The sequence below is a fragment of the Argopecten irradians genome, chromosome 9, assembly GCF_041381155.1.
Source record: "Argopecten irradians isolate NY chromosome 9, Ai_NY, whole genome shotgun sequence".
Lineage (NCBI taxonomy): Eukaryota > Metazoa > Mollusca > Bivalvia > Pectinida > Pectinidae > Argopecten > Argopecten irradians.
In genome coordinates, this window is record NC_091142.1 from 14,720,982 (window position 1) to 14,746,899 (window position 25,918).

Sequence of the window (25,918 nt, forward strand, 5' to 3'; positions counted from 1 at the left end):
AATAAACATATTTTTGCATATCATTAAGTAGCATGATATTTTACTTTGCTTTACACATTGTCCTGCTTTTGTTCGTCTGTACATTACGTTGTTATAATAGTGTACAATTGGACATTCACATCGACACAACATTAAGACAATATTGTTTAACTATCACAGTACAATTTCACAATATATGTCAATTTTCCAACTAAGATAGTCTGTAGTTATGTATCAACCTTCAAAGCAAAATGCTCCCTTAATGAAATAAATAATGTATATAAAAATCCTAATTGTAAAAACATGCATGTAAAAACATGTCATATTTTTGTTTGTCTTAAACCCTACCAAACTGACCAATTAATTTAAATGAATATCGCTCGCTGTCCGTAAAGCTTAACCCTGATTGATAGTTGCCAAAATAGGTTGACACAGTCGAACCTGAAACAAGAGAATCATGTATGAGCCTTGGTCATATATTTTACGTTGTGTGTTTTTTCCTAGTTTATCAAATACTGCATAGTTGTTAATATTGGCGAACATTTAATTTAGATTCTCGAATTTATTCATAAGCTCGATTTGTTATTTCTTGCAATTTTTTAAAGAATCATACCACATATCACTTTAATGTCGCTTTTAATGGAGAATCTCGAAAATAAAACCACGCCAATATATCCCTACAAGTAAATCGCGAAATTTTCCATTCGCGAATTTTAACAGCTATACAGTATAGAAACATAATTAAAAATGTATAACCAATCATTATGGATGAAGTCATTTAGCTTCTAAACACATTTGCTTGGTACATAAATGTCAATATATCAAACCAATAGTACACCTGTTAACTACATGCGAAATAACTAAAATTAGTCTGCAATGGCCCGAACGAACAACATTCTCTATGACCGGTTACATTTTGTCAGCTTCATATTTCTTAATTTCGCTGGACATTATTGATCATAACTTGATCCGCGAATTGTTGAGAAATGATAGAACCATAGACATGTACCGCGAAATGTTAAATCGCTAAAATTAACTTTTCACATTTTTGTTCAAATTATGGCAATTTTTACCTTAAGGTAACCGGATATACGATATTTAAAATATGTCTAATGTTATGTGGACACTGTTGTAATATTGAATATCTTTAAAATCCTAAACATATACTGTACTTACGTCATCCATACGTCCAACAAATCCACGACTATTACACATTCCTATCCGTAGACTTCCTGGACTCACAGCCAGTCTCCCTGAGTAATATAAATGTCACACATTCCTATTCTGCATGTTATAGAATTACCTCCCTTACAGTTATCCTCTGTGACGTCATTACTTTATGGGAAAACATCCCTGAAACGTTTGGCGTCTTTGCTCACAAACAGATTGCGCCACAATCAATACCTACATACAAGGGCAGATAATTCTGCAACATTGCTTGTACGATGTAGTTGATACAAAAATGCATCATTCAACCCAGATGAGCGAGCCATATTTCAAATTTCGGAATATATCGAACGGGACAAGTAAGCATATAGAGTAAAATGTAATTATTAAGAAATACATCAAGGAAGAAAGAAAACACCGTGTTGATATTTCATGATTTTCTGATAATACTTGGGAGGTAGTTCAAATCCGGATCAGATTTCTTCAATTTTACCGCGTTTGCTTGATCCGGGACAAATTCTATAAAAGTGTGTAACATAAAAAATATCATCGCGTTTATATCTCTAACCAGTTAACTTTATGTTTATCGGACATACATGTTAAGGATTTTGGAATACTTCGAAAGCAAACGATTCCAATTCTAGAGCTTTGTTACGCGCTAATTTGGAATAAATTGTTGAATTAACAACAATCAGCCTTAGTACTTGCAAACCCGTTTTATAACATAGAATAATGTTGTTTCAAATTGGGATTTTGTAACAAATGGGCATATAACAGTGCGTAGCTATTTAAGACTGGTGGCGGTCAGCATTCCGACACCGTTCGATAATGGTCTAGTATGACCCATCACTTGTAACAGATCGTACGTACCAGTTAAAGGCTTTGATTTAGTCTGGCCGTTCACATTTCCGGTAAGTGATGTGCCGTCATATGAATATGTCACAGTATTCCAGGCTCCTCCGGACTAAACAAATCAATTATATATTGTATTTAATATCATGATACATCTATTCTGATATGTTATATATACATTATTTACCGAATTTGACCCAATAAGCGTCACCATCCCTAATCAAGCGTGTCCTCGTTTTATTCATTAATTCCACTTTTACATTGAATTAAATGTAGACTAAAATATGAAAACTGTGTAGGTTTCTTAATTGATTTCTTCAAACATAGTTCTATTAAGCACATCCGTAATTCTTTTAATTTTAAGCGCCCTTGGCGCTTATTGGGTCAAATTAGGTAGTTATGGTCACAACATCCTGACTGAATCTCTACCTTATACGGAATTTCAACCTCCGCTGTGGTGAGCTGACTATTGTCTTGGCTAGTTGTTCCTCTGAAAATAACCTGTTTTCGCAAAGGTTGTATGACTATTTCGATGCTCCCCCGACCATTGTAAAAACAATTTGAAACCAGCACTTGTTCTGAGTTAGCCGCGCCCCCTGTATGTTGAAAGCTTAATGTAATTCCAAGATACTCCCCGAAGTCAATGTCAGCATACATCCAGATAGTCAGTGCTGCACTACCATCGAATTCTCCGACACTTTGATGAACTCTGACCCTGCCGTTGTTTCCCAATGAGATACTTGTGCCGCCGTGGTCATTAATTGGTTCAGAGTGGAATGGTATGTAAAGTGGGGCTCGACATCCTAAAATTGAAGTTAGGAGGGAATTAATATTTACAACAATTCTTGTAGGAATCAAATTAACAATAACTTTTTTTCTATTAAAAGTAATTCTTAATATAGCACAATCAATAGCATTTGTAATGATATACATTAAAACAAAGTTATAACTTATTTCTGAAGACCAACAAATCACTTAAAAGCATTATTCGTTGTACACATTGTACAAACATCTTGTTAGAACAATGATGGGAATGAAAATTGCTACGTTATAACCATAGATTTATTGATATCATTTTTGTTATAAACGTGATTTACTCTCTAAATCTAATGTAAGAATATGCGACATCAACATGATATGATACATAAAACAAATGATTGAGAAAAAGAAAAAAACACGAACAGTTTTTGTGTTGATGAAAAAAGCTTTAGTTCTAGGCACTCCTATGGGGGAAATTCCCAGTGCTTTATGAGTGTAGTAAAATGATATTTATATGATATATATTTCGAACGTATCACCCAGATATTAAAAAGTCCAATTTCGTTCCGAAACAAAAAATACCAATTTCTGAAAAACCACAATAATATAAGAACTAAAACTATAACGATGGCCTCAGACGAGGTTACACTACCAAAACAAATGCGTTGTCAATGTTAACAGTGAAACATTTTGTTTGTTGCCGTATGGCGCAGTGATAAATATCTGACGGACGGCAATTAGGACTACGGCGAGACAAAAGATAACCCGCGTTATGAAAGTCAACATTAATTTGTTTAAACTAAATTGTTGAGACAGTGATGATAAGTTTAACTTAAAACTAATCTCGTTTTACTTTCCAATTTTAACAAAATCAAAAGCCGCTTCGAAAAGGTAACCTTTTTAGCCCACCATCATCAGATGGTGGGATATTCAAATCGCTTTTCGTCCGTGGTCCGTGGTCCGTCCGTCCGTTAACAATTCTTGTTACCACTATTTCTCGGAAATTACAAAAGGAATCTTTTTCAAATTTCATATGCAGGTTCCCCTAGGGCCCTAGTTATGCATATTGCATTTTGAGACTGATCGGTATTTCACAGAAAGTCCTGAAGGGATCTTTCTCATATTTCATATGTAGGTTCCCCTAGGACCCTAGTTGTGCAAATTGCATTTTTGTACCGATTGGTCAACAAGATGTCCTCCGGGAAGCCATTTTGGATTTTGATAGTTAAAGTTTGTTACCGCTATTTCTCAGAAAGACCTGAAGAGATCTTTCTCAAATTACATACACTAGTTGTGCATATTGCATTTTGGGACCGATCGGTTAACAAGATGGCCGACAGGCAGCCGTCTTGCATTTTGATAGTTAAAGTTTGTTACCGCTATTTCTCAGAAATTACTGAAGGGATCTCTCTCAAATTCCATACGTAGGTTCCCCTTGTACCATAGTTGTGCATAATGCTTTTTGTGACTGATCGTCAGCAAGATTGTCAACCGGCCGCCATCTTGGATTTCATTAGTGAAGTTGGTTACCACTATTTCTGAGAAAGAACTTAACGATCTGTCTCAAATTTTATATGTAGAGTGTTTGAAAGAGTTTGAAAAGCAGCAAAAAGATCCCTCTTTGTCAAACATAGGTCATTCTTTGGTGGGCGCCAGGATCCCTCTGGGATCTCTTGTATCATTACACAATTTACTGTATGGAACTTTTTCGTGGGGACTTATTTTCGCATATAATGTTTACAGTATAGCTATTCACGTGGCAGGCTCTGATATTCAAAACCACGAGTTTGATAAATTTCGTGAGATGTTGATTGTCGCGAATTTGAATAAATACACGAATTTAGCGAAATTAAAACTCCTGTGAATATTAACAATTATACATTATGAAATGATGTGTAGTTAAGTGATACACCAATTCGTTCCATATCATTTTGGGAAAAAAACTTACGACGGCCATTAAGGTCGGCCTTAGGATCATGTATAGAGCAATCACATGTCTTCTGATTGTAAAGTGTTCCCATAGCACAGGGCCGCTCACGCCATTCTCCATTGACATACATCAGAAACATCCGTTTGTCACTTGAGTGGGCACGTAGATTACAGGCTGCATCACATAATACATTTAGGATGAGATATAGCAACAAAAATATACATACTTACAACAACAAACCAACTCCGTTAACATACATCGGAAATAGTTGTTTGTTACAGGAGTGGACACGTAGATGAAATGCTGTGTTAAGCATTACATACACGTTAAATTATAGCAACAACACAATTAAACATATATGTTCTAAAGTTTCATTTCGTTATTTTGCCGTAACATATCCCGGGACTTGTTGACTTATTACTTTTTACGAGGTGTCTGATTCCATATATTTGCAAAAAGAAGCGACGTTATTCATATAGCATTGGGAAAGTCAAACAATATTAATATGCTTATTAAAATAATTCATAGAAATCTTCTGTTGAAGACAATATTACGGAAAAGAAATGGGTTTTTTAATAAAATACAAGTTTCCTGCTTGCTAATTGAATATTTTTGCACTGACTACATGATCCCTATATCAAACTGCTTGCTTTAGCAAAACCTTTGGTATCGATATTAAACACTTACGTTTTACTGTAGTAGCGCGTGCTTTTCCAGTATCTCTAAATGTTCTTCGTCTGTCGAAAAAGCTAAAATCGGCTGACACAGCCACTTTTGAAATGAAACAGAAAACGGACCAAATCAAGAAATGTTAATATTGTAACCAAATAATACATTAAATTCAATTGACAAGGATACACAAATACATAAAACCATAGTTTCCGGCAGTGTAAGCGTCACCTCTACCATGGGCGATGAATTAATCCATATTAAACCCAGGTTGCGCCCGTATTCAAATGAAATCAATGCATATTTCTTAAAAAAACAAATTGTTCAAATTGTTTAAATTTCGTTTAAAAGACCTTAAAAACACATTTCAAGTCGAATTTGGAGGTGCTTTGTTTTTTCTGAATTGATGTGGACAAAAACAATGTAAGAAAAGCAAAACACAAACTGCATTCATTCAATTCAATTAATTAAACAGGATGTAACTGACATTGCATAGAACAACATTCTCACGAAGATCTTGTGATTCAGTATTACGCTAAGACACTTTTAAACATAGAATGTAGAGAGAAATCATGGTCAAATGCTTATAGGAAATGTGGCCACTTTTTCTCCTTGTTTGTTTTAAGAAAAATCGTAAAAATGAGTTGACACGAAAGTATTCTGTTTAACCCATTGGCCTATTGAGTAATATAATTCATACACCTAATGCCTAATACCGAAGTGAACTTTTGAATAAACCACAAGAAGTTGAGGCAGCACTGACGCGGCGATAGAATATTAATACACCATTGATCATTTTAACATCATATTTTACTTCCATTGTTTATTATTTAAGTGCTCCTTTACGATGTTACTCTGTCATTGATGTGGAAGTCGGCGCTTTCATTGTGGCAACACCGTAAAACGAGTCATTTATGCGACCTAAAACGAATTTGATGCATGCAAATGAAGATTTTATTGACATTTTGTAACATCGTTGTAATGCAGTTCATATTCTTGAGAGACATTTGTAGTTTGTTAAGACAAGGTAAAACAATGCTTAATTTGCATAATTAAGACACCTCAATGTGTAATGAAAACAGTTACGCTTGTCTAGTAAACAGCATTTTTTTCTCGTAATTACTGTAAACAAACTTGTTTCCCCGTACAATTATTTTTGCATATATTGTGGGAGTTGAGAATTTACGCAAATGAACCACAACGCACAGGTTTCAAATACAGATTAAATAGATCCATGGAATTTAGATCCCAAACAAAATCACCTTGGGGAAGTCTCTAAGTAAGATAACGCGAGAATAAGTGGTCGCGAAATACACGTGGCTTACAGTATACTGGATCTCAATCTAAGAGAAAAAAAAACTTCGTCTCGACTAGGCCTACTAAAAACCTGTTGTCTATTTTTAATTTTGCCATTTGATTTGGAAACAGTCTGTGTAGCAATGCGAATATAATTATGAAACGTTCCTAGGATTAATCTGAATGGAATGTTACATTTCTACAAATCCTATTCTAGATGAAAACATATAATTGAACACTGTGGTTTAGCATGCATATTATCAGCATTATCATAAAACGTTTTTGTTCAATTTCCACATTTTAACGAAAGATTTTAGGCCGGCAACCTTTGGGTAGCCTCGGAGTTGAACGGAGTTGACCAGACAAAATCATTCACTCGGATTGAGATATCTATGTCTACTTGACAGACCTGTGTAAGATATTATTAATTTATTATCGCATTTAAATAGTACACCGAGGTTAACACGGGCTAAGTAGAACCTTATAGTCTACATAGCAAAATTAAGTCTAAGTCTAGAAAAGTCGACAAGAAAAGAAACATAGATCGCCGCAAAAATAAGTTGATTTACATTTTCATAAATTTAATTACAAAATAATTTAATTAAACAATGAACTGCAAAATGTGAAAACGGAACTGTCCAGTATTTCTAGATTGCTTAAAGGCCCACTTCCTTTCCGAAACAAAAATTAAAGTTTCTTTAACGAAAATAACTTAAGGAAAATATATCGATAAAAAGTTACACCACTAAAAAACTCCAAATTTCCTGCTCATTCTATAAATTAACAGTGAGGATTCATTTCGCTATTTAGCCGTCTAGTGCAGTGATACTTAACTAACGTGCGGTAATTAGGACGATATAAGACATAAGACGACCCGCGTTATAAAAATTAACATTTGTTTTATTAGAATCTTAATGTGTAGTATCAACATTAAGTTGAAAACTTATGCGACACTACAAAATTATCTCGTTTTCCCATTTTAAAAACTTAAAGTCGTTTCGGAAAGGTAGTGGGCCTTTTACAGCAAGGACTATTTATATTTAATATGAATTGATATTTTATTGTACTTACGTAACTTGGTGATTAAGATCCATATGAGTACTCTTGATTTGGAATTGTCGATATACATTTTTGACACCTTGGATTACGAACACTATCAACCACAAATAGAATACTAACTTTTCAGCTGTTTAAAAGGCACCATGTTCTCTGAATGTTAAAGAATTAATTTAGAATTACAAGAGTTAATATATTTTATCGGTTGATCTCATAGTTCGTTAAGATGTTCTATACCAAATAAAACACCTCATAAATATTAATAATTGTTTCTAAATCTGATTAATATTCTGTACAACTGTCACGACCTAAAGCTAAATAGTGTTGATGTTTTGTCAGCCTTTGTCATTTAATGTCCATCAAATATAATCTATACATTTTATCTATAGAGACGAAACCTGTATATACTAATTTAGGCGTGCTCTAACACATATTTTCATGTAAGAAATGTTATGTCTCAGTTTGTGGAGTGAAAGTTTTTATTAAAATAATTTCAAAATTTGGCTTTTACGTCTCACCAACGCAATTTTATAGAATGTTATTAATCCTGTCATCTTATAAGTCATTATCCTTATGAGTAGTAGGTAGCCCAGCAGTTATGCCTCTTGACCTATTTCATGATCGTAAAGGGCGACTTAATTTAGGATTTTATCCTCTTTTTCCTCTTCCTAACTAACTTTGTTCTTCCTAACGTCTCCTTCGACACCACCTCACATTTGGTCTTCTGTTGAGCGTTTGCCCCTGTGAAATAATCTGGGTTCTGTTCCCGGCCGAGACACATTAAAGTCTATAAAAGCGGTAGTTTATACAGAAATACACAACACTTATATACAACAGTCTCCCACATCATGCACTGTGCACGTCACACACGCTACACACCGCATACATATTTAGGTCGTCCTGCGTTAATATTATGCCGCCCTTCGGGTCAGATGACTAACAAGAGGCCCATAGGGCCTTATCGCTCAGGTGGTTGTAATTTCAAGTAATATTCTGAAAACATCACCATTGATTCTTCTCTGAAAGATTTTAAAGAATCAACTTTATTTCCCTTATTGGACTCTACTATTTCTGCTCAGAAGTTAGAGCCAATATTTATGCAAATTCTATTCCCTTTCCCCAAAGGATGTTTAACATATTTGGAAGCATTTACTTTTCCATTCTATTCCGAAATAAAGTAGGATGTTTAACATATTTGGAAGTATATTTTCAGATAATTGGTCTATCTACCTGTTAAACATGCTCATGTCATATAGAGATGTCTTTCAGAGTAACCTTCCATGTATTTTAAGAAAATAAAATGAAATGAAATTAAACTTTAATCTGTGCAGTATCAATTAAACACCTAAATAATTTCTTAATGTGCCATATATGATTGAGTGAGAGTGAGAGTCTGAGTATGTGTGAGTGAGTGAAAGTGAGCGTGTGAAAATGTGAGGAAGTGATAATTTTGACACAGTGATGATGACCATGGTGATGATGATATTTAAATAAAATTTGCGGTTTACTGAATGATAAAGTCTTTCGAGCGATGATAATTACGATAACCACGGGATTAAGTGTTGATGACAATGCAGGTCATTTGATCATGATGTTTATGGAATGATGAGGTTTGTCACCTTGGTTGTGATGATGATGATGATAACTGATTGATGATGTTTATTAAGTTGTCATGTGTATGATGATGATGACGATGTGCAGTTTACATTCACGTCGGGGTAAAGTTTAAAGTTCACACTTGGAAATTGGTTCAAATCAAATGAAAAAAACGTTTATATGGCAAGATAAACTAAACATTAATTATGTTCACTATCTAGACTCAGCAGGTTACTAAATCGACGAAATGTTCGTAAGTCGAAGTCCAAGTGAATCGAACCTCTCACGATGATTCATGCAACTTCGAGTCATCGAGGTTTTACTGTATATCCAGTGAAATTATGTACCGATGTGATGTAGCGTCGTTTCTTTTCCTTTCGAAATATCTTTCTTTCTACTATATAGTGTCACAAATAACAGGAATGTTACTTTCGTGAAATTTGAATAACGTCAATATATGCGTATAAGTGTGATAGATCAATGGGACCGTATAATCTAGAACCTAATTGCAATATTTAATTTTCCCCCAAAATACACAAGTTCAAAAAATAAATAAAAAATGAAATATAAAATAAAATCATTTTTATGATGGTTGATCCTTCAAAAACTTCAACGATATATTCGATATAAACATTCTTTATTTATATCAACACCACATTCATTTGTTACAATACGAAAGAAATATGCGTAGTTATAAACCTTGGTAAACATTCTTACTAAATAAATCACATGATTTAGATGTATAATGTTGTAAGACATTCGACAACAAAAAATCCGAAACCAATTTTTTTTTAAAAAGATCTTATAAGTTGTGAATAGACTCACGACACGTTTATTAAAGTCGAGAAAATGTTCAAATTTAAAGATATAATTTAGTTATTTAGATGATTATTTCCACGGTGAAATACACCATCACATAAACTTTGTAACACTATACATTGCGTATATAAGTATGTATTCAACATTTTTTGTCACTTTTAGCTGGGGTCATATTTACATTCAATATACACACTAAACATCTATGCTATATACATAATACCTATATATACTGCTACAACTATATACATTAAGATCTCATGCATGCAATAATCAACGAAGATACACTCTTACATCTAATATAATGTTGGAAGTAATAAGGCTGAAATACACCTTTATAAGTTTCAGGAGTCCTCAATTAATATGAAACTTTTGATATTTTCAATATTTAATATCACATCAAAACGTCAACTTGCATCCAACTGTTAATTCACTTTAAGAAGTTAATTTTACCCTTTATTATGTAGAGATAATCTGTCACTTCTCATATATATTATGTTGCATTCGACATTTCGCAGATAAAATAAAACGTTAATAAGTACAGTGATTATTTATCATTTATGAAAATGAGTCTTCCTTTTAGGAATTCTTTGCTTTTTAATATACGACCAAGGATATATTGTATATTATATCAATCATCAAGTTGACATTTATTGAAACCCACGCACAGTCGCTTACTAGTTGATGAGCTACAATATAAAATGAGACGATTGGAACATGGGACTATTCAAACATTCACTGTTTTCACTTTTTATCTTAACTGTCAGAGCTTATGTTTTGAAAAACCAGAAAAACTGTACTGTAATAAAAGCATTTTGTTATCGTAATATTTAAAAGATAAGTATACTTAACTATATTAGATAGCACTGCATGAATATTAAGTAAATATCGCTATGGACCGATTTCTAAATTTAAATCAAAAGAATGGTTTGTTTACTATACCAAATCAGTTACTTCCAATCAAAATCACAAAGCAGACATGTGGTAAAAAACGTTAAACAGTACAAAGTATAGAGATTATACATTAACTTTCGTAAGTAAACTCTCATTTCATTTATCGACTTATGTTTCAGCTGCAGTTTCACTTGTTGTCCAAATCTATTTTTTCCACCATAAGCAACTTAATACTTTAAAAGTGTTCCATCGTTTTGTTCACTATTTCACTCGTCTTGTGAATCCAAAATTGTTATTTGGTCGTGTTAGTCCAAAGTGATTCACGCATCGGTATACTCGTAACTGAAGAAAAAATAAAAAAGTAAATAATCAGACAAAATGTCTAAACATTAAATCATTGATAGAAAGGGTAGGTATTTTTTTCACAATTTCTATTGAAAATATAACATTACTATTGATTAATTAACAAAAAGGTTTTATTAATTTTAATTGATAATTATATTATATTTAGGACTCTGTTTTGTATTTGACTAGAACAGTAATAGTGTAAAGGTATTCATATCACCTACCTCATCGACGTAACCAACATAACCACGTCCATTACACATTCCTATTTCAAATCCACTAAACCGGATATCAAGATTTCCTAGAAAAGAAAATAGTAAACTATTTAATTTTTTTAAATAATTAACAAAAACTATAATTATATGTATGAAGTTCAAAAGTATGAAATTAAATGTGAAGTTTATGTCATTAAACAAAGTTCATTATACATTCTTAATTCAAAGCCAACAAAGCGTATATTAAATTGTCTTTAAAAAAATAGTAAAATATGTTAAGAATTTTCCATAATCTAAAAATCTTTTATTAAATATGTGCAGTTCAAAAGCTTGAAATAAAAATGAAAGTTAATGCCATTTACCAAACGTTCAATGCACATTCATATTTCAAAATATCAAAATTTCTTCAAAAAAGAAGACAATAAAACATGTTAAGAATTTTACATACTTAAAAGAAATTTATAATCATAGGTATGCAATTCACAATTATTTAATTAAAACTTACGTTAATGTCATATAACCGAAAAAAAGAACAATTTATTATTTACATGGATCATATTGACGTTTATCATAAAATAACACTATTGTTTGAAACCGCATAATGATTTACATAATCCAGCGTGTATATATATAATTCAATAATGCATACATGACAGCATTGATTGATTTACATACCACCTATAACTCATGGACGACATGACCTCTCTCTTTGACTTACCTCTCAGTGGAATAGATTTCTCTTCACCATTAACCTTTCCGGTTAACGTGGATCCATCGTATGAATAGGTGACATTCTTCCACATCTTCTCCTGAAGGCATGAATAAAATTGTGATTTTCCTGAGCTTGCAAATATATCATTTACAATGTCAGTAGGATTTTATTTGATGTCATGCGATGAAATAATTATCTCTAAAAGAACGATTTGCTTGAGTGTGGGCAATTGTAATGTTTAATTATTAGAACTATATGCTAAAGGATAAATCCAGAGTCATTTTATGTGACTAGCTTTGAACAGTTCATCTCAGATTAGATAATCATATTTAAAAGTGGTTTATCAAAACCATCAATTATTCTAAGGAATATTAAGATTATTTTGCTTCAAAACACAGGTTACATTACATAATGAGTTTTCGTACGTTCATTATAATTACAATAAATACACTCGAAGAAATTCTTTATGAATCGCACTTGATACTTTTAACAGTTATATAAATATTTGTTGACTAATATAGGTGGACGCCCTGGGTATAAGCTGATGAAATATCAAATAACTTATGTCTGAAGCAATTTGTACAATTTGGTTTGTTGTATGTATGAAAGAAATTAATCAAATTTTAATTCTGTGTTAGAAATATTACAGTTCCTATAATTTGCAAGTGCATTTTTGAACCCGGATGTAAGTAATACGTGATATTACGCCATTTGTTCTAAGAACTTTTATTAAAAGTCACTACCTTATATTCCAAATATGTCTAGGCCTATTTTACGTTAAGACTTCATTTTCGTTTCAGATTATTGTTGATCAATGGGAATTGTGCAACATCCATCCTTGATACTCAAGGGGTTATTATCAATGGCTTTATATCCACCTCTGGACTATCTCATAGTAAAACTGAAGGTAGTTCAGAAGACACATGTGATTTGATTGTTGATGCACATCACAGGAACAGCACACTGTGTTATTGTGATGCGAGGAAGTTTGGTGTCCCCCTATCTTTATAATCTTCAAAGGAAGTCTCTACAGGCCTAACCATGATTGGTCAGTTTTTTTCTCCTGAACTGTTACTATAGTTTACTATAGAATAGTCCAGGGGTGGATATTACGTCTGTGATAGTAACCCCAAGTATCGAAGATGGGCAGCAGGCCACATGCCTCTACACGCCCTCTCTCTATGTTTAGTCATACCTGATATGGAAGTGTAATTTCTACTGGTCCAGATTGTGCTGTATTGCCTCTGAAAACAACTTCCTTCTTACGAGGACGTGTGGCGATCTCAATGGACCCAAGTTCCTTATCAAAGCAATTTGATACTAAAACCTGCTCTTCCTGACCCCCAGGGAAGTCGTAGAATCGCAGATTTATCGTAAGCTGTTCACCGAAATCCATGTTTGAGTACATCCAAATTGTAAGTCGCCCACTTCCATCAAAACGACCAGCATTTGCTACAGAATCAACGTTTCCGTTGTTGCCAATAGGAATGCTCGTTCCGGCACCGTCAGCTATTGGCATGACATCAAACGGAACGTAAAGCTCTGCTCGGCATCCTGTAAAACAGGTTAAGATTATGTTAAAGACTTGACAACAATCTAAAGAGAAAATATAGTACATACTGTATTATTTGAAACGAATATCATGATCAATAAATCACTCGATGAATGCAAAGCGTACATTTAATGAAATAGTAAAGGATTATCTCTTTAAACAAAAATATAATTTCTCTGAAATATATATGATAATAACTATTCAAATGTATTAGTTCTGTTCGAACAGTTAAATTGGTATCCACTTGGTGAAATTCATTCTTTAGTTTTCAAAATAGTTTAAAATTTGACATTTTTTTTATCAAATAGGCGGATGTTTGACGACATACATGTTAAATCAAGTCCACATTAACGCGATTTTTAATAAAAAATGAGTAGATTAAATTTTAAACCGTTTATTTCTTTGTGTTAAGTATAATATACATTTCATGCATTTTTCAATATTTTCGCGAATCAAACTTTTGACACTATATCAATATTTAGACATAATATAGTCGGCTATACGATATTTACTTACGTAGACTTGACACTGGAGCGATGTCGTCACATTTGCATGTCTCCTCCCTGTACAGTGTACCGATAGGACAGGGCCGCTTACTCCAGCCGAACCCGATCACAAACTCCTGGTAGAAATTCCTGTCAGGGTCGGCCCGAAATCTGCACGCTGAAATGGTATTGAAATGATTTATCACATTATTGAAATCTCTCCAACATGTAATGTGTCGATTTTTCCTCTAGTTCTATTATCAAATTCGGTTGATGTAATTTCTTTTATATAACGAATCATAAGATTGCATTACATTAAGCAATAAGATTAAGATATGAAAGAAACAAAGTATTGAAAAGAACATACGTTTCTAAACATGTGTCATTATCAGCGAGATTGTGTACAAAATACGGGAAAATAAGCAGGTAAAGATCGAATAAAACACAATACAATTTTCTAACAACAAAGTTAAACAAAGACACAAAAACGGCCCACTTTCACGAACAATCCTAAATTTAAAAGATTATTTTTTAACCTAAAATGTTCAAAAAGGAAAGTGTTAGAGAAGTTAAGGAAATAATCTTGATGTAAGATGCTTGAGACAGCTTGTGTCGAGGAATGTTCCTTGAACTGATCAAAAGACAAGAGACAGTAGACTTACGTTCAGGTGTGGTAGTCATCAGAGGACGGACATTGTCAATGACCGGTCGTCTGCCTGGACGTACTGTCCGGTCTGGGAAAGGTCTCGTCTGGGGACGGATGGTCGTGGGAACGACGGGTAATACCACTGGAAGCATAAGATCAACTAGAGTTATCTCCCTTGCCATGTAAAGTTTCATACAAGTTTATCAATATGGTTCTGAATCACTTTTCCAATTTGATATCATGTCTTAATACAGTGAGTGAACGCTTTATTTTCATAAGTGGCAATACAAATGACAGCCTAGATTTGGACATATTCAGAGGGGGCTACAATTGGTACACTAAAGACGCTATGAAAGCTGACAAAAGTTTAACTGGTAACGTAAAATTGTTATATCAGACATTATTGATATAATGATTGCTACTGGGATAATCATTATAGTCAACGTAATTATAAACAACCAGAAATGACAATTTACACACGACGGTAAAATATCTGAAAGGTTACTAATGAAGATGGAAAAAAAATATTTTTCAATTTTGTCTGATTTTGAATAAAAAGTATCAAATGCTATCCCCGATATTTTAGCATCAGGACGATTGTTGCATTCGTGACTATTCAAAGAGAAGGTCATTGATGTGTATAGTCCGTATTTGCATATTAAAGAGTTATCTGCCATCGCAGCTCCGTATTTATTGTAACGTCATGTGTTTCAGAACACAGCGTCATATTTTTTAGAGAAAACGACATGAGTTGCGCTCACAAATTAATGACGTCACAATGAATATCTACCCGACGGGGAGGCAACTCTGCAATGTGCAAAGACGGAATAGGCATACGCGTGTGCGTTTTGTTCTTATACACAATCATAACTATGAAGAAATATTTTTTCGGTCTGCATGTAAATAAAAAAATAAAATGCATTATCATTCCATGTGATCTCCATAGATAATTAGGTATGTAAGTGAATAATATATTGACACACATGTCTTTCTGCATGGTAACTCTTTGTATTTCCCTAATGACATGTTTTGTAGTGTTTGTCTGTGTTCAGTCACGCGAGACGCCACTGACCGGAGTAGAGATATATTAATAAAACCATCGCGTATCTGGGCGTAAAAATGTCAGCTTGCATTACGCGAGTGGACGTTCACACTCGTTTGCTCTGACAAGTGGTAAGTATGATGCAAATACACACATTATATACAGGTGATAATCATATATGAGAAAGCGGGAGGCGTAATGGGCTGATACTGAACCTCCACACACGAAGCGATTTCTGATGTCATTTATTTCCACCATAATAAAAGGTATTTTGAAAGTTTAGGTCATGCAAAATTAAACGTGACATATTGTCGTGCCATTCGTTCATGGCATAAGGATGTAAGTTTTCATTTTAAAAAATAACCAAACAATGAAACAAAATAAAGTTGTATCCATACATATCATAGAAGTAATTCTAGTTTTATGACGGATAAATGGCGGAAAATTATACCTTACAATAAAAACATATCAAATAGATATTGGAAACGCACCATTTTTTTTTTTTTTTTTTTTGCAGTATTTAGAGTAATCCCTGTTTTCTCAATGTATGCTTTAGTATTTCCACACAAAAATGATGACTGTGGATTCCTACGTATGGGATTAGGGAAATCAGTTGTTTAAACCGGATTTGAATTATTCTTGATAGTAATTGTGTATTGGTACTAATTAATCTTAAATAACTTTAATTGTTATTATTACCAAGACTCAAAGCAATATGATTCTCATTAAAGGAAATTAAGAAACATCTTCGTACATGCGTGACCGATATTTGGGAAACTTAAATGCAGCAGCGCTTACTTAATTATGTCACAGATGATTACTTATTAATATTTAATAGGACACTGACTGTAATGTTCCATGTTTCAAACTCAACCTTTGTTATGTTATCGGTATAATTGACTAAATTGTAATCCAAAAGGAAGATGAGGTCAATATACGATAACTGTGATGATATCGGAAAAAAGAACAGACATTAGATAGCTATCCTGTGCCTGTCCAATTACCATTGGTCGTAAGAAAATAAAGTGATTATAAAAACAGTAAAGACCACTGCCATGAGAATACATTAATGAAAGAAAATTTACATCTATGATAATAGCTCAACAAAGCATGCCAGCAAATTTATGTCACATGAAAAATCGTCCATATTTGAATAAGTTATTAACAAGGTATGTACAGTAGTGTTATGGTATGGGCGTTCACTTTTAATGCATAATCTATCTATAAATCGCGTCTCAACATTACCGCAGGACGGTTCTCCAGGTCGGTATACAGAGAGGTGTGACACACTGGCGTGAGGCTTACAACAACCGCAAAACCATATTGTATATAATATTCATATCTCTCTTACTGTTTCGATCTTTGGGCCAATCGCAGGCACATTTGTCTGGGTAAAATATAGTTCCTTGTGCACAGTAGAAATCTAGTGATGTTCCAAGTGAGAATAAGTGTACTCGGTACTTATGTATGGCGTTCGGTACAGGTTGTAACACACATCCAACTGAAAAGAGATTAAAGCACATCTATTAGGAAAGTGGAAATGTAGAAAATGCTGAATACTTTTATCAACCATACACTTACTTGTTCTCAAGTATAATATCGTTTCAAATAATTCAATGATTTTTTCAAATGTGAAAGTTTTTTACGAAATCAAAAGTTTGGCAAATCGCGAAATATAATTAAAGCTGAAAAACGAATTTATAAAGGAAACGTCCATATTATTTCGATTTTTTTTGTCCTGCATTTCAATACTTTGATGCCATCACATTTTATTATAATTTGTATATGTAGTTGGATTGGGCACAAGTTGTCCAATTTATAAGAGTCCCTATCTATAAAATATGAAATATATAAATATGGTACAAGAATCATAGCCTATATTCATTTTGAGTACTATATCAATAGAATTTCCTATTTAACTACAATTCAGTAAGGCCATACGTCTTTTTCTGTCGGCTCCTTGGATATTTTGTGGACCTCTGATGTTTGCTGTAGATATTACACTTCTAGGAACAGACGATATTAGTTGTGAGCTGACCGATGTGAAGGCGACTCCGAGGAACGTAGCAAGCGTCAGAAATGATACCATGGCCATATCACCTAAGAAAAATATCTTTCAGGTTAATATATATACATTGAAGGAACGTCATCAATTTTATGTAATGAAACTGAATAAAAGAAGCATATAATAAAATAAGTTCTTGGGTACAATGTAACTTGTTTAAAACGGATGTCATCGGACCAGCACATTTGGTCGGCATAGCCAGGTATTCGGATTAAACAGGTTTAGTACTAACTTGTGCATTTTTGCAAAATGTTCTTCTTAAAACAATTTAAAAGGCTGACCGTACATAGATATGGTCCATTCAAAATAAAGTATAAAAAAATAAGCTCGGCATTAAGTAATTCTTATTCATAACTCCGATAATTCATAGACGATCAAAGTGACATTTGATTGAAATTTCTTCTTTTTTAATTCCCTTGTTGATTAGCTCCTTCACTATGTACAACTTATATTGTAAGTACAGTTCACGCGATTATTCATTAAGGCTTCTAAAACAATGAACTTATTGGTGGAAGAAATCGAGTGTTAGTACAACTTAGAAATGAATCAAAATCAAATATAAAAAAATATCCCAACAAGTCATCTGAATATTCTAAAGTGGCATTCATCAATCAAGGCATAGGATTTAATTGCCAAATTAGGCGTTATCAGTTCATTGCAATCAAATAGGTGTACATTATTTGTCTATGAACGCAGGTTGTAAATGATGTGCAATTGTATATTATTTGTATAGGTAATTCGGGTTCTATCTATGGTGTGCAATAAACGTGTCAAACATCGACGATGCACACATGTAACACTGTCACGTGTCAATCATTTACGCATGTTGTGTGTATTTATTAGCAAATGTGGGAATCATAAACGAATGTAAATATCAATAGCATATCTCATATGAATATATGCCAGACAGCAAACTGATGACACGGCTAGTTTTAATCAAAAAGAACTTTAGTCCGACGAATTGATATCGAATTACCAAAACCCATTGTAGGCTATATCAAGTATTTGTTTTCAAATTAATTCTACAGTAAAAAAAAAAAGGGAGGGGGAGCTTCTCATTTTAAGTATATATCAGTTATCATTGGAACCTATTGGTTAATCCAAAACGTCGGAGTTGTTTGTATCACTGCGATCAAATCATACAATTCTAAATATAGCTCACTCTCTGTAGTATACATTTTTAAATGGTAGACTTAATCAAATCGCATATATTGTAGTGACATTTAGATGGGAGTACCAAGAAGAGATATACAACACTATTTCAATTTGTTTTTTTTGTGGTAATGTGTGAAAATTACTCAATTGACGTTTCGATACTAACAATTGAAATATCACACTACAACCGCTTCGTTCAAATAAGACATACTAATTGACCGTGAGCAGAATTTTGAAGGTGACAGTTCCGTTATTCCCCCTGTTAATGTAATGAACTATATGCATTCATAAATATGTTTTATAACACGGATATTGTGAGACGAGTACCATGTAATTACCATTATTATTATATATTTATGTTACATGTTACATTACATGGTATTAGACATATCCAGAGACTGACAAGTTATGGCCGAACAATTGTCATATCTTCATAAACGTGCTCTACGAGATATAACCGAGGCGACTTCAATAGAATTAGGTGTATTCACTGAATGGATGAATAGGTATGCGTATGTAAGTTATATGTGGCAGATGATGTGAACATCCGCGTGGATGTCAGTACTTGATGTCGTCTAATATAATGGTGACGTGTAAATGTAGTGCTAAGGTGTTATGCATATATAGATATATTCCATCTGATATAGGCATAGGTTTGTATATAATATCTTTATCTCTAACATACAAACTAATTCGAATATGGTTCAAAACATTCCTATGTCATCATATTTATATTTCATCATATATGGGTATAAGTTTGTTATATCTTTTTCTCACATGGATAGCCATGTAAGATAGAGTTGTCCCATGAAAGACAGCTATGTAAGATAGATCTATCTTACATAGCTGTGACGTCACAATTGAAAAAATAATGAGATGACGTCATGTCAGCCAAAGTTGACGTCATTTTTCTTCTATTTCGATTGATTTGTCGGATTTATTTACCATTTCATTTGTTTAATTTGCATTTCAAACCGTTTTACCTAAGATTTCTTGTTTATATTTTCAATATAAACCAAACTTTGATGAGCTCTTTCGAATGGCGTTCTTATTTTTAAAATCGATCGATTATTTAAGAAGTTAAGATTTTGTCACAAAATGGCTGCCTCACCTTTCGTGCAAGTAATTCGACAAGCAATGTGAGAAAATAACTCTTTCATATGTAAATTATGTAGGATAGAACTATTCCACCCTCGGGTACAGAATTTTGGGTCAGAAACCTCGGCAAGCCTCGGTTCTGACCCAAAATTCTGTACCCTCGGGTGGAATAGTTCTATCCTACATATGTACATATGAAAGAGTCATATAATCTCTCACATTCAGTTTAATTCAAATAAGGTTAATCGTATTTCCTTATAGTTACTGTTATATTCTATCTGATTTAGATATTACTTTTTATATCATTATAAATATCATACAGATTAATTCAGCAATGATTCAATCCATTTCCTTGTAATCACTTTTACAGCATATTCCATCTGATATAGATATGACTTTTTATATATTTTACCTATATTTACCATACAGGCTATTTCAAATATGGCTCATTACATTTCATTGTAATCATTGTTATATTCCATCTCCATGAAAAGTGCGTTTGATAAATTTAACTGTATATATCACGAAGACTTGTATTCATCGATGTACAGAAACATTATTGTCAACATTAATTTGATCTTAATGTGAATTCAATACGATACATAAATTTAATGTTACCATTTATTGCCATTAATCATAGTTTGTAACTTATTAACAAAATATTTTCTAATCATGCCTCGTATACATAATGAGGTCAGCTTTTGCGAAAAAAAAAAAACTTTGGAGTGTTGATGGAGGTCTATCAATATTGAATGCTAAAGCGATATTCCAAATTTGCATATTACAGAGTTATCTGCACTTGCGGGTAGGTATTGATTGTGACGTCATGTGTTTGCGAGCGTAAAGTCATACGTGTCGGAGAAAACGATGTGAATCGAGCTCACAAAATAATGACTTAACAATCGATACCTACCCGCAAGGGAGCTAACACTATAATTTTCAAAGACGGAATATGCGTCCTATGGTAATAGATATTATCATATCCCGCTTATTTTCCATTTTGACTTTTTCTTTTTTTTAAATCTATTTCAGAATAATATTATTTGAATATTCACATAAGAATGCAACAATGATTTGGTTGTTCCGTACGGCTGCTCATTTCGGAAACGTATATGACGTTAAACTGAACAGTCGGGCAAGGATGGCTAAAGTCGGTAAAAATGGTGTGAATGTATCCAGTATAATTTCTTATGAAATGGAAAAATAAAATCTCTCGTCAAAATCTGTCTGCGTACGAAGACATTAATTTAAAGTATGGAAATTCTAAAACGTCCTCCCGGCTCACTATGTGCGTGGTTACAATTCCACGCAGTCTCGCTTTCAATGCTTTCAACTTTTCCTTATTTCAATGGTCAGAACTGGGAAATTAAGCAGAACTTGGCCGTCGTATTAATATGTGAGAACTTTTGGAAGGCCAATGAACGCATTTAGACTGGTTTTCTTTGCCCGACTATTCACTTTAAGTGTCATAACATTGATTGAAGACGTTAAAAAACAACTAAAAAACACAAACAAAAACAATAGAGTAATATGATTATACATGTTTTTCTACTAAATCATTGGGCAACAATAGTAATTTAAAAAAAAAATCAGACTTTTCCGGCCGTGTTAATTAATATATAATAGGTATATAATCTGTACACGGTCATAATAGAAAGTTTATTTCCGAATCTCTCACTTTCAACATAGATGCATTAGTATCTTTTAAAATCAAATGCATGTTGTATTACACGTTTCAAGTTATATCTTAATTATTTTAAACTATTTCCTGTAAAATATGTCATCATAAATATATTATAATTGATCAAACGATCTTCTCCACTCTTCAATCATAACGTATTCCAATCCTATATTTCCTTCATTCATATTCATTGATTAATGACACCAACACCTGTCTATGCGTTCTAATGTTACTCTAATGAGTCACATATGACGATTTATTGCTTACTGATATTGAGGGAGAAACTGACATTGGCTTCTAAATGCAAAAAAAAAAAAAAAAAAAAATGAAAACAAAACTCGCATAATAGGTTACTTGTAGATGCAATCCAATTGACGGTTTTTTTTTCAAAACAGGAGCTGACAAATTAGTATTTGTCTTTCCTTACAAAAGTTCCTTACTTTACACCATTACCAACATTGAAAAGTTTTCGCTTCTTATTTTATAAATATCAAAAATATCAAAAATAATTATTTGCGTCCCGAAAAAAACTTCATGACACTGTGCCCTATCTGAATTGCGTTAATTAGACAAATATGTAATGATTTAACACCAGTTATTGTTCAAATGATGTGTATTCTTTATACTGTATCGGCGGCGGGGCATCTTTGAATAAGCAATTTCATGGTTTAAGATAGTTGCCCAAATATATACTAGTCACCAAAATAGTTACTAAACTGATTATCTAAATCAGTTGCATCATTATTCAACTTATTATTAGCATTTCACTGATCACAATTCGACACTAAGGTAATTGCCCGAGAAATCGCGAAGGTATTATCCCCGCGAAAATAACCGGAAATATGGAATTAAAACTCTTTTAAGAGAATTTTCTGGTCAGACGTTAACACACAAAATGTAAAAGCGTAACCTTCAGATGTTGTATATTACTGATATGCTATGTACAACGAGTTATGAGCTGTCATATGTAGTTAACATTGATGCCACATTCATCATTCAGAAATACTAAAAAGCGATCATCAGTATCCAAATGGAAACTTTTAGCAATAAATACTCTATGACATATAGCTTATAAAGTTATTTCCTTAAACAATAATGGGTGAGATTATACCGCCATTCAAATAGAATTGTATTATTTGGCAAGGCAAAGATGTTTGCAAATACATGTCATCCAAGTTGACGCGCGATAGATACTGTGCTAGCGCTAGATAAAGTGTATACTCCTTATTAAGGTGCGATCATTATGTCGTTGTTAACCGCTTGGTGTTAACAAGATGTAAATGGGTCGTGCACGCAGTGCCAATTTGTCTTGGCGAAATACAGAATGCAAAAATATATTTGGTCAAAGGTTGTGGTAGAACAGCCTTTGACCAAATAAAACATATACCATAGTTCTATCAGAGAAAATTGAACTTTGTTATTATTTCATAGATAAAGGTCTAAGGAAAAGTTATACAACGTTAAGAAACCCAAGGTCAAATGTAGCGCTTAATTGAGTATTTAAGCACATCTCTACATTATTATTTATTGATAAACGGTAACATAATAAACGGTAACATAACAGGCCATAAACAAAGAAAAAAATCCATTAAATTGTCCATGAATTTACCGAAATAAAGTGTTTTACGTCCGCTAGATTATAGATTTCAATGTTCGTGACTCTGTGTTAAGTTGAATCATGGTAAGCTTATCGCCGAGGACCAAATTTTATCTTAAGGAAAAAATACGACTTAAATAAAACTGATGTTGCATTTAGTCAGCAAAATGAGAACAGTTGTAAGTAATAATAAATAAGAAAAAAATGAATGTTAAATCAAGATTTTTGATGGGAAAACAATTGTTTACCAACATACATTGGGGTTCAAAAATGGTTAATAAGAAATAGTATGGGTAATGAATTATTAAGTAATGATATGAGTAATTGAATAAAGACATTTATGTTGGATATACTCACCTGTATAAATTTCAACCTCTCTGTTCTTTTCTAAAAGGTGTAAATTCAGTATTCCAGGAATTGATTAACACAAATGATGTTTTTCTTAATGAACGTTATTCCACATTCCACTGGCGTAAGTCAACTTCGAACTTCTGATTACTGGCTTCTTTTGGTGTTATATTGACCAATTGACCAACCGAAGGTGGACAAGGGCTAATGGTCAGTCGAGCGTATTGCTCGAGAATCTGTGACAAATGACGGGCAATAAAGATAGGGACAGGTACATAATATCTCGGCCACATTGGGCTAATGATATAAAACACACAGAAAGCGCCATTCCAACAACAACAGCATTGCGTGACTTTTATAGCATACATAAGTCGTTCCGAGTAATATTATTTCCTGCGTTGATTCCGTATCTGGACAGTTACACATGTTTTTCTGTATGTCATCAGGTTCACAAGTTAGTGTGTATATTTTTCTATAACATGTTTTTTGAGGATTGATTCTTTAAATTACAGAGCGTCAACTCTCTCAATAGGAAAATATGACAATCCACATGTAACATATTTACAAGTTTTATTATTTGTTCAAATTATCAAAAATACTAAATATACACAAGTTTTGATGATTTTGCTGGTATCTTTGAGGAAAATGTATTTAATAAAAAATGCGTTTATCAGACCAACAGTGACATTGTTGAATACAGTTGTTGTTTGCATAAATACCGTAATTAGCATATAGTTGACATATTTGTATCAAATACCACAAAACAACATATATATTAAATTGTTTTATTTATTTCTTTCATTCGTTTTTTCAATAGTGACATTTTTATCAAACAGGAAATTGAAGCTTAAAAAGGAAAATATATACATTTCCCAAGGAACCTTGCAGACATTGTATTGATACATTATTATACAATGTGGCGTTTTTCTGAGTTTTCCAAATCTCAAATATGTATTACAAATTATATCGCCGAGCTAATTGTTCAACCTCCATTAATCTCAAAACAGAGTTTTTTTACATTCCATTTTAAAGTGCAAAAGCAACAGCAAGTATCGATCAAAGGAAAGCTAATTTTGAAATTTCCTGTTTCATATACCTACCATCAATCACCTCTATCGTCTAAAGAAATATCCTCAGTATTCTTCTCATGTTCAGCAAGGGTAATAGGTATGGACGAGAGATCATTCTCATATCGTACACGTTACATTAAAAATGTATTGCATTTGAAATACGTATGATATCCCAATATTATATCTTATTGCTTTACGTCAATTAGAGAAAAAGGTACGTGGTCCATTGCCCTTGATACCCGTTGATTGACCTCATCGGATACTGTAAGGATGAAATTGCATATTTTTACATTGAAGATGAAAATTTGTGGAGGCCCAAGTCGTAATTGCTCCGTTCAGTTGACAATGCTTTTGATATAGGATCAATTTCTAGGCATATCGGTATATGACCTGACTAATAAGCATATATTGTCATCATACTGTCTTTATACGTAATGGCAGGATTTACGACCGTATTCACCTAGCACTTGCTCTACCCATCTATACAAATCATTCATTTATATAGATATACATATATATAGAAAGACAATGTATCATTAGTTATTTATAGCTAGGTTTAATCTACTTTTTAATCGAATATGGGTCAGAATTTTTTTTTATAGATGGTCGTATAAAGCGAAATTCGATTTTTTTAAAATCCATTTTAAATGGCATGTTTGAATCATGGAGAATCCCGACATACAATACTGACTCATTTTAATTCCTGATGATAATGATAAATATTTCAATATTTGAGTAAGGTTTTGTTTTTGATAATTTTCAATTCTAACAATAAATTACCAGGTTTTTATGGCGGTTTTCGAAAATGATTTTTCTGAAAACCAATTTAATAATTCAATCTTGTTTCGTATTGGTCTAAAACTGGAGGTGTTAATAAAAACACCTATGAAATG

At 32.9% G+C, this 25,918-nt stretch overlaps 2 protein-coding genes across 2 annotated transcripts; both read right to left on the reverse strand.

The window, feature by feature from the left end:
- Positions 1 to 9: 9 nt before the first annotated feature.
- On the reverse strand, positions 10 to 5,549 carry LOC138330841 (shell matrix protein-like). The gene is made up of 6 exons (XM_069278346.1): positions 5,375 to 5,549; positions 4,706 to 4,861; positions 2,428 to 2,801; positions 2,017 to 2,110; positions 1,156 to 1,232; positions 10 to 420 (listed from the first exon to the last, which is right to left on the reverse strand). The coding sequence occupies exons 2-6, from the start codon at positions 4,824 to 4,826 to the stop codon at positions 376 to 378; spliced, it is 711 nt and encodes a 236-aa protein (XP_069134447.1). The 5' UTR covers positions 4,827 to 4,861; positions 5,375 to 5,549; the 3' UTR covers positions 10 to 375.
- Positions 5,550 to 9,869: 4,320 nt separating this feature from the next.
- LOC138330842 (shell matrix protein-like) lies at positions 9,870 to 24,115 on the reverse strand. Its single transcript, XM_069278347.1, has 9 exons — positions 23,965 to 24,115; positions 17,953 to 18,111; positions 17,363 to 17,512; positions 14,986 to 15,111; positions 14,355 to 14,501; positions 13,482 to 13,840; positions 12,293 to 12,383; positions 11,584 to 11,660; positions 9,870 to 11,356 (listed from the first exon to the last, which is right to left on the reverse strand). The coding sequence occupies exons 2-9, from the start codon at positions 18,104 to 18,106 to the stop codon at positions 11,276 to 11,278; spliced, it is 1,185 nt and encodes a 394-aa protein (XP_069134448.1). The 5' UTR covers positions 18,107 to 18,111; positions 23,965 to 24,115; the 3' UTR covers positions 9,870 to 11,275.
- Positions 24,116 to 25,918: the final 1,803 nt, after the last annotated feature.

Excerpts from the sequence above, each read along its gene's own strand:
- LOC138330841 (XM_069278346.1), bottom strand. The coding sequence starts at position 4,826 with ATGTTTCTGATGTATGTCAATGGAGAATGGCGTGAGCGGCCCTGTGCT. Across the intron at positions 2,111-2,427 it reads AGGTTGAAATTCCGTATAAG|TCCGGAGGAGCCTGGAATAC; the intron begins GTAGAGATTCAG and ends TGATTTGTTTAG. Across the intron at positions 421-1,155 it reads TTGTTGGACGTATGGATGAC|GTTCGACTGTGTCAACCTAT; the intron begins GTAAGTACAGTA and ends CTCTTGTTTCAG.
- LOC138330842 (XM_069278347.1), bottom strand. The coding sequence starts at position 18,106 with ATGGCCATGGTATCATTTCTGACGCTTGCTACGTTCCTCGGAGTCGCC. Across the intron at positions 12,384-13,481 it reads AAATTACACTTCCATATCAG|GAGAAGATGTGGAAGAATGT; the intron begins GTATGACTAAAC and ends TCATGCCTTCAG. Across the intron at positions 11,661-12,292 it reads GAAATCTATTCCACTGAGAG|GAAATCTTGATATCCGGTTT; the intron begins GTAAGTCAAAGA and ends TTTCTTTTCTAG.